This window comes from Trichosurus vulpecula, chromosome 6 (assembly GCF_011100635.1).
Source record: "Trichosurus vulpecula isolate mTriVul1 chromosome 6, mTriVul1.pri, whole genome shotgun sequence".
NCBI classification, from domain to species: domain Eukaryota; kingdom Metazoa; phylum Chordata; class Mammalia; order Diprotodontia; family Phalangeridae; genus Trichosurus; species Trichosurus vulpecula.
In genome coordinates, this window is record NC_050578.1 from 127692980 (window position 1) to 127703169 (window position 10190).

Below are 10190 nucleotides of genomic sequence, written 5' to 3' on the forward strand. Positions count from 1 at the left end.
TTACTGTCAATGAAATCATGCAAACAGAACCTGATTAGATGGAAAAAATGTGTTATGGCTAATAGTTTGCCAAAACAAGATCCAGCCAACTGGTATCTGACTGCCAGAATGTGTTGTGAGATGACTTAACAATTAACACAGTGAAATCTGACCTGCAGAAAGGATTAACTATGGTGAAGGATGCCTGTTTGCGGATTAACATAGACAACCACATTAATCCAATATACAGTTTGAATGCTATGTCAGGGGCATCATGATTACCATCATAGGCTGTTTCTCCCTATTTTGTGGATGTTCTCTTTTTTTGCTTTTATAGGTGGGAATGATTATAAACAATATTTGTAAGCTTCATTTATTCAACCCCTATTAAGCAAGAATATCTCCTTCTACGATTTAGTAGGGACTAACTTCAGGTATATATTTACATTTGTCCAGTTTTGTCCCAGATATTTTACATATTTTCATTTAACAAATGTAATTTCGTGTTTCTAATTATGAGCTGGCACTTAGTTGTCTTCTTCTAACAGTATTTCTTCTGTTTAATGTGAATAATATAATGGAGGGCACCATGTCCTACGGCACTGAAGGAGAGTTGGACTTATAATGAGGAAGACATGAGTTCAAATCCCACTTCCCACACTAATAAATTGTATGATCTTGGGCAAGACACCTAAGTTGTCAAAATCAAGGTCATATCCAAAAGTTAAAGTTAAGAACATATTAGAGAGATATCTTTTTATCCTATTACTAATGTTTCAATTCTGTTCAGTTAAATGTATTTTCATTCAGTGCTTGTTATTTTCAGATCACTGTGCAGAGAGAGTCACAAGGGTAAATGAGATGTGTTCCCTATCTCAGGGGGGATTATTTATTACTAAGGTACTTTGAATGACATTCAATGCCTTCTACTTTCTGGCTCCACCTAGCTATTCAAGTTTTATCTCATATCACTACTCTTCAAAATCACTGGAAACTAAATTGATATAATATTAGTAATAATAATGATAACTATGAAAATAATAATTTGATGATGGTTTAATGTTTGAAAAGTGCCACAATTGTCTCATTTGACCCTAATGACAACCCTAGGATGTAGATTCTGTTATTGTTCTCATTTTACAGATAAGGAAACAAAGGCAGAGGTTGAGCAACTTGCCCTGGATCACCCAGCTAGTAAATGTTGGAGACTGGATTTGAACTCAAGTTTTCCTGTCTCTAAAGACAGAGCCCTATATGCTTCACCACCTAGCTTACTGCTTAAGCAAGCCATGTGCCCCCACCCCCATATATCTGTTCCTATCTTTGTGTTGTGATGCATGCCTAGAATTTTCATCATCCACATTTTCACCTATGAATTTCTACCCTTGCTTGAAAGCCAGACTTACAACACCTCTTCCAGCAAGTCTTCCATTATCTCCCAGAAAATGATTATCCTTAAGGATAATAATAGCAACTGACATTGATATGTTCTTTCCGTTTTGCAAGGAACTTTAATCCTTGACCTCATGTGGTACTTTATTTTTCATTTCTCTAAGTCACTTATCATAGAAAACTGTAATTATCATTTATCTTAATAGTTATGATCAACTTTTTTTGAAAAGTTGAATTGTAGGGGAATGATACCCAAAGATATGTCCCCCAAGATACTGCCCTAATGGACAAAGACTCTAAGACACCAAAAGTTGCTACACTGTAGTGAATAGTCCTGCTAATTCAAAGACAGCCTATGCTATTGAAGGACTACATATGCTGTTAATGCCCTCAGAATTTTGACAACATGGCACAAAGTATGATTGACTCATTCTAATTATGATTCTGGCAGGCACTGTGCCTCAGTTAAGTTTCATACTTCCTAAGCATCAGAACTGTGCTCTTCCCATACTTACTTGTCAACTGTTTATTGAATAAACAAATGAATGAACGGGGTCTGTTTAGTGGGCATGGAAATAACTTTCATGGTAAGACTTAAAATATACTATGTAGGCAGACAAAATTATTCCATCAGTCTGAGCTTGCCTCTACTGTAACCAATGAAAGCAGTAGCTATTATAATCCCTTAGCAATATATGCTATAGATATCAAATTTCTTTGTTTTCTAATAAAAGTTGCTCTTTCTAATAAAATTTCCCAAGATTTTTCATTGCTATTGAATACTACAGAAGGAAATAAAACAAGGGCATCAAAGTCTTAATATTTTAGATGTGGCCTCTTTGGACAGTTCAAGTTTAAGACCTTTTTAAAAATGCATGGTCAGCATTATAGTGTTAACACCACAATGTAAAATGAAGCTTTTAAAGTCAAGCTCCAACTGTGTAGTCTGCCAGTGGGATGGATGCAGATGGTTTAGAAATGAAAGGGAGGGCAGGAGGCAGCCAAGAGCAAAAATAGGCCTGAAAGACTTAAAAAAAAATAAACTCACATATATTGGTGGCTTTCATTTCTTTTTTCTTTTTCTAACAAGATTTTTGAAGGCAGGAATATGACAAGTGTGAAGGATTTGAAGTGAGATATACAAAGGGCATGAATGGTCACCAGAAGTTCATAAGTGCAGTGAAAAAAAAATATGACCAAGAAAGACACCTAATGTCTAGCCTATTGTCCTGGCTTTTCAAGTTAGTAATAAAATCTGTGTGTATTCTTTACTAATTTCTTTCAACAAAGAAATTCAATACACTAATGTGAAACCATGTGGAGAAAATGGGAAATATGGTGAGGATGCATAGTTTCATTAGCATTAGGAACTTCACGTATGGGAACTCCATCTACCAAGGCAGAAGGCAATTTGGTGGTAACCTAGTAAATAGTCCTAAGGAATTACATAGGAGGCTGAGAAGTTTCAAAAAAAATGACCAGGCTTACAGAGCTGACTAGCTCTTTTGATACCCAAGTATCAAAAGCAGGATTGAAATGAGTCCTTTATGACAGAGAGGGAGAATGACACAGTTGATAGAGTATTGGCCTTAACGTCAGGAAGGACTAAGTTTTTATACCATCTTTTGACACATATCAGCTTTCTAGCCCTAGCAAATCAATTAACTTCTCAATGCCCTGTGCCATTTTTTTAATATTTAGTATTTTATTTTCCCCCAATTATATGTAAAAAAAAAAAAAATTTAGAGGAGGTGGAGCCAAGACAGTAGAGTGAAAACAAGGCCATGCCTGAGCTCTCAAATTCTTTCAGATACCTCTTTAGAAGTGAATCTGAAGAGTTTTGAGAGAGGTAGAATCCACTAGGAAGCAGAGTATGGCAGATTTCCAAGCCAGGAGAGTCTAGAAAGAGAGGCGATTTGTTGTACTGGACCAGGAAAGTGCTGGCCAGGAGGAACCACGCAAGACCACCATACCAGAACTGGAGCAAGCCCAGCCTGCTGGCTGTGGTGGCAATTCCCAGGCCTCGTGGCACAGAATAGGAGTCTGTTGAGGCTAGATGAGATGGAAGCACTGAGTTTGTGGTGGTGGCAGCAGCAGCTACTCCTGGGGCTATCAGCCCATAGTCTAAAGGTTTGAAACTCACCTTCTTGAACTTCCAGGAGCCACGATGACTCAGTAAATTCTAAGAGCTCTAGCCGCTCCCTTGAATAACCCAGAGAATACTGCTCTAGTAGAAACCTTGGAATAGAGGAGCCAGAAGTGGGGGTTCAGTAATCTTTTAGCTTGGGAAGTTAAGGAGACCCCCTCTTGTGGTGACAGAAGGAGATCAGCACAGGAAGAGAGGCATCCCAACAAACCCCACCATAGGAGACCAGCAGGAGTTCCTGAGCCCCAGGGGGGTGGATCTGACAAGCACTATCCCCAGGAGCCTAGGCATGCGTTCACACAACCAGGAGAATTGGCAGACACCCGCTCGGACCAATGTCTGTGGCCACCCATGGTATAGCACAGCCCTGGAGGAAAAGGAGACTTCCACAAGCCAGACCACCCCTCCCCCACACCTCACACTGTGACCACCCAGGGAAACTTAGAAAGACTTTACTGGGCCTCAGTCTTTGGCACACACCAGCCAGCTTCAGCTCAGCATCAGGTGAGTTACAGCAGTATATAGCTTCTAGCTGACAAAACCAGAGGCCACAGTACATAAAGCCAGTAACCAGGCTCCTAGATCCCAACACAAGAAGTTTGGGACAGAGTTCCCTGGGCCCCAGAAATTGAGATCCACTTAAAAAGCCAGGAAAAAGTCAACATCCATGAAGACCCAAGCTAGAAATGTTTAAAAAAAAAGACTATTGAATTATATTATGGGGACAGAGAAGATCGAAATACAAATTTGGAAGACGACAGCATTGATACTATAACCACATCTGAAATTGCAAAAGGGAATATGATCTGGTCTCAAGCCCAAAAAGCATTCCTGGAAGAACTCAAAGAGGATTTTAAAAGCCAAATTAGAAAGGTAAAGATAAACTACAGAATCTAACAGGAGAAAATGAATCCTTGAAAAGTAAAATTGGCCAAATGGAAAGAGAGATGCAGAAGGTATCTGAAGAAAATAATTCATTAAAAATTAGAATTGGGAAAGTAGAAGCTAATGACTCTATGAGGCATCAAGAATCAGTCAAACAAAATCTAAAGAACAAAAAAATGGAAGAAAATGTAAGCTATCTAACTGGAAAAACAACTGACCTGGGCAATAAATCCAGGAGAGAAAATCTAAGAATTATTGGTCTACTGTCTGTAGGAAAGCCATGAGGAGGAAAAGATCCTGGACAGTATCTTCCAAGAAATCATCCAGGAAATTTGCCCTGAGGTCACAGAACCAGAGGGCGAAATAGTCATCAAAAGAATCCACCAATCATCTCCTGAAAGAGATCCAAAAATGAAGATGCCAAGGAATATTGTAGCCAAATTCCATAATTATCAGGTCAAAGAGAAAATACTAAAAGTGGCCAGAAAAAATAATTCAAATATCATGGAACTACAGTCAGGGCCACACAGAACCTTTCAACTCTATGTTAAAAGATCAGAGGAATTGGAATATGATATTCTATAAGGAAAAGGAGCTTAGACAACAATCAAGGACAACTATCCAGCAAAATTGAGCATAATCTTTCAGAGAAGGAGATGGACATTCAATGAAATAAGAGAATTCCAGACCTTCCTGATGAAAAGGTCAGAGCTCAATGGAAAATTTGATCTTCGAATACAAGACTCAAGAGACGCATAAAAAGGTAAACAGGAAAAAAATATAAAAAAGAAAAAAACTTGTTATTTGACAAGGACAAACTGTTTACATGCCTATATGGGAGGATGATACTTGCTAATTTTGAGAATGGATTAGTATGACATCTAAAAGGGATATACATAGACAGAGGTTGTGGGTATAAATTAACTGATATGATGATAAAAAAAAACTTAAAGCATGAAAAGGGATTGAAATGGGAGAAAAGGTAAGGAGGAGGCAAAAAAGGTAAATTACATCACATGAATAGGAACAAAAACATTATACTAGAGGGAAAAACAGAGGGAGAAGAGCAGTGTTTGAGATTTACTCTCATTGGATATGGTGCAAGGAGGGAAAAGCATACTCTGTTACGTATAGAAACCAAATGTGGCCTACAGGGAGTAGGAGTAGAAAGGGGAAATTTAAGGGGAGATGGGGGAAGCAAGGCTGAAAGGGTAAGAAAAGGGGGGGAAGGGAGATAATATGGAAGGATGACATAGTCAACAGCAAACCTCTTTTGAGGAGGGGAAGGGTGAAGGGACAAATATAAACCTAAATGGGGGGAATGGGGTGGAAAAAAGACACGGATAGTAATCATAACTGTGAATGTGAATGGGATGAACTCTCTCATAAAACAGAGACAGATAGTGGAATGGATTAAAAACCAAAATCCTACAATAAGTTGTTTACAAGAAACATATTTGAAATGGGGATACACACAGGATAAAGGTAAAAGACTGAAGTAAAATATATTATGCTTCAGCTCAAGTAAAAAAAAAAGCAGGGGTAGCAATCCTAATCTCAGACAAAACAAAAGCAAATATAGGTCTAATTAAAAGAGATAAGGATAGAAACTATATCCTACTAAAAGACACCATAGACAATGAACTAATATCATTAGTTAACATATATATGCCAAATGGCATAGCATCCAAATTTTTAGAGGAGAAGTTAAGGTAGTTACAGGAAGAAATAGACAGCAAAACTATACTAGTGGGGGACCTCAACCTCCCTCTCTCTGAGCTTGATAAATCTAACCTAAAAAAAAACAGGAAAGAACTTAAGGAGTTGAATAGAATTTTAGAAAAGTTAGATATGATAGACCTCTGTCGAAAACTGAATGAGGACAGAAAGTAATATACTTTTTTCTCAGCAGTACATGGCACATACACAAAAATTGACCATGTACTGGGGCATAAAACCTCCCAATCCAGTGGAGAAAGATAGAAGTAGTCAATGTATCCTTTTGAGAACATGATGAAATAAAAGTTATTTGTATTAAAGGATCATGGAAAGATAAACTAAAAATTAATTGGAAACTAAATAATCTAATCCTAAAGAATGAGTGGATCAAAGAACAAATCATAGAAAAAATCAATAGCTTCATTCAAGAGAATGACAATAATGAGAAAACATACCAAAACTTATGGGATGCAGCAAAAGCAGTTCTTAGCGGAAGTTTTGTGTCTCTGAATAATTACATGAATAAAAGAGAAAAAGAAGATCACTGAATAGGGCATGCAACTGAAAAAGCTAGGAAAAAAAAAACAATTTGTAAATCCCCAATTAAATACCAAATTGGAAATACTGAAAACCAAAGGGGAGATTAATAAAATTGAATTTGAGGAAACTATTTAACTAATAAATAAAACTAAGAGCTGATTTTATGGAAAAAACAATAAAATTGATAAACCTTTGGTCAATTTGATTTAAAAAAAAAGAAAGAAGAAAACCAAATTACCAGTATCAAAAATGAAAAGGGTGAATTCACCTCCAACGAAGAGGAAATTAAAACAATAATTAGTAATTATTTTGCCCAATTGTATGCCCATAAATTCAATAATCTTAGGGAAATGGATGAATATTTACAAAAATATAAATTGTCCAGATTAACAGGAAAGGAAGTAAAATACCTAAATAACCTGATCTCAGAAAAAGAAATTTAACAAGCCATCAATGAACTCCCTAGGAAAAAATATCCAGGGCCAGATGGATTTACATGTGAATTCTATCAAAAATTTAAAGAACAATTAATTCCCATACTTTATAGACTATTTGTGAAAATAGGCAAAGGAGTCCTACCAAATTCTTTTTATGACACAAATATTGTATTAATACCTAAACTAGGAAGAGTCAAAAGAGAGAAAGAATATTATAGACCAATTTCCCTAATGAATATTGATGCAAAAATTTTAAATAAAATACTAGCAAAAAGATTACAGCAACTTATCACAAGAATAATACATTTTGACCAGGTAGGATTTATTCCAGAAATGCAAAGCTCATTCAATATTAGGAAAACTATCAGAATAATTAATCAGAACAACAACAAAACTAGCAGAAACCTTATGATCATCTCAATAGATACAGAAAAAGCTTTTGACAAAATACAACACCAATTCCTTTTAAAAATGCTACGGTGGGGGTGGAGCCAAGATGGCGACTGGAAAGCAGGGACTAGCATGACCTCCCTGCTGAGTCCCTCCAAAAACCTATAAAAAATGGCTCTGAACCAATTCTAGAATGGCAGAACCCACAAAACAGCAGAGGGAAACAGGGCTCCAGTCCAGGACAGCCTGGATGGTCTCTGGGTGAGGTCTATCCCACACGGAGCTGGGAAGAGGGAGAATTTGGAACTCAAAGTTTTTAAAAACAGACATTCAAAAACAAAAAAAAAAGTTTTTGCATGCAACCAGAAAATAAGATACACAGGCAATGGGGAGTAGAAATTTAGCTTGCCCTACAAGAAAGGAAGGGAAAAGGGGATGGGAGGGGAGTGGGGTGACAGAAGGGAGGGCTGACTGGGGAACAGGGCAACCAGAATATAAGCCATCTTGGAGTGGGGGGGAGGGTAGAAATGGGGAGAAAATTTGTAATTCAAACTCTTGTGAAAACCAATGCTGAAAACTAAATAAGTTAAATAAATAAACTGAATTAAAAAAAATGCTAGGGCAGGGTGGAGGGGGTGGGAGGGAGGATCTGGGTTTTTCAGTGCAGGAGTTCCAGCAGCGCTTCCAGAAAGTTTGGGAGGCTTGAAGAGGAGGAATAGGACAGAAGGAGGAGGAGAGAGAGGGTAGGATGGAAGAATCTCACTTCAATTCTTCCCCATACTTCTGGCCAGAAGTTCCCACAGTCTCAGGACAAATAGAAAACACGATGTTCATCAACAAGATGAAGGATCAGCTGCTACCAGAGAAAGGCTGTGGTCTGGTTCCACCTCACTACCCCACCTTGCTAATGGTGCCTGCCTCAGTACCCCTGCCATCAGGCATCAGCATGGATGCTGATACCAAGCCAGATCAGCTGACACTACATAGCCAGGCTTCAGTCACCCAGAACATCACTGTGGTGCCTGTGCCATCCACAGGACTAATGACTGCTGGTCTAGGTTTGGTGATCACATCCCCCTTGGGCTCTCTAGTGACTACAGCCTCCTCAGCTCAGACCTTCCCCATCTCTGTTCCTATGATTGTGTCATTCCTCCCCTCTAGCTCCCAAGCCCTGCAGGTGATCCCTGACCTTTCCAAGAAGGTGGCATCAGCTCTGGCAGAAGGAGGAGGTGGGGGAGGTGGGGGTGGTAGGGGTGGTGGCAATGTGGCTTCCAAGCCTTCCCGGGGCCAAAAGAAGAAGAGGATGCAGGAATCATGGCTGCCTGAGATGAATGACCCTTATGTGGTCTCACCTGAGGATGACAAAGACCGTCAGAAGGATGGCAAGACCTACAGGAGCCAGGGAAATTGTAGCACAGGAAATGGACAGAGCCCTGGGCTCATGGATTCAGGCTCCACCACCAACTTGCTGTGTGACCCTGGGTGCCAGATGTGTTTGCTGACCTTCTATTCTAAGTTGGATATGCAAATCCACTCCAAGTCACACACAGAGACCAAGCCCTACAAGTGCCCACACTGTTCCAAGACCCTCCCCAATGGCTCCTATTTGGCTCAGTACATCTGTATCTACTCAGGGGGCAAGCCCTGTACCTGTTCCTACTGCCAGAAGGCCTTTTGACAGTTCTCTGACCTCCAGCAGCACACACAGATCCACTCCAAGCTGCACACGGAGACTCTCAAGCCCCACAAAGGCCTGCACTGCTCCAAGACCTTCACCAACAGCTCTTACCTGGCCCAGCACCTCCATATCCATTCTGGGGCCAAGCCTTACACATGCTAGAAGGCCTTCCACCAGCTCTCCCACCTTCAGCAGCACACAGGAATCCAGACTGGAGATAGACCATACAAATGTACACACCCAGGCTGTGAAAAAGCCTTTACTGGACTCTCCAACTTGCAGTCCCACAGACAGGAGTACAACAAAGACAAACTCTTCAAGTGCCACAACTGTCGTCGAGCATATACAGATGCAGCCTCATTAGAGGTGCACCCGTCTACACATACAGTGAAGCATGCTAAAGTGTATACTTGTTCAATCTGCAGTAGTGCATACACATTGGAGACATATCTGATGAAACACATGTGAAAAAATAATGCTCCAGACCTCCAGCAACAGCAGGTATCAGCAGTATCAGCAGCAGCTACAGCAGCAGGAGCAGCAGTGGCCCAAGCTCAGGCTCAGGCTCAAGCTTCCCAGGCCTTGCAGCAGCAGCAGCAGTATCAACAACAACAGCTGCAGCAACAGCACTTCCAGCCCCCGGAGCAGTCCCCCAAGGTGGGGGAGGTAGGGACAGCAATCCTAAGCCCTCACCCCAGTGTTCCTTTGACCTGACCTCTACAAGACAGCTGAGCACCATCCAGGTGGAGCACCTGACCAGCTCCTAGAGACTTGATTCCATCCAACTGAGAGAAGAGAAGAGGTCCCATCTCTGTCCCCCAACCTGCACCCCCACCACCACTCCCCTTCCTCTCTGGCAAATGGCAGGATTTGACTCCACTTTCTTGGGTCTTTGACTTCAGCTTCCCTCAAAGGACACCACTATGCTCCTAGCTCTTTGCTCAAAGAACAACAACTCTTTGGGTCTGAAAAGGAAGTCAGAGTTGCTGAGTGGGGCCCAAGTGTATTCCCTATAATCATATGG

At 40.2% G+C, this 10190-nt stretch overlaps 1 protein-coding gene across 1 annotated transcript; it reads left to right on the forward strand.

The window, feature by feature from the left end:
• Positions 1-8198: 8198 nt before the first annotated feature.
• LOC118854748 (zinc finger protein 384-like) lies at positions 8199-9933 on the forward strand. Its single transcript, XM_036765014.1, is given in 3 exon segments — positions 8199-9157; positions 9332-9800; positions 9803-9933. Coding segments are annotated over 3 exon segments (1521 nt in total). The 5' UTR covers positions 8199-8236.
• Positions 9934-10190: the final 257 nt, after the last annotated feature.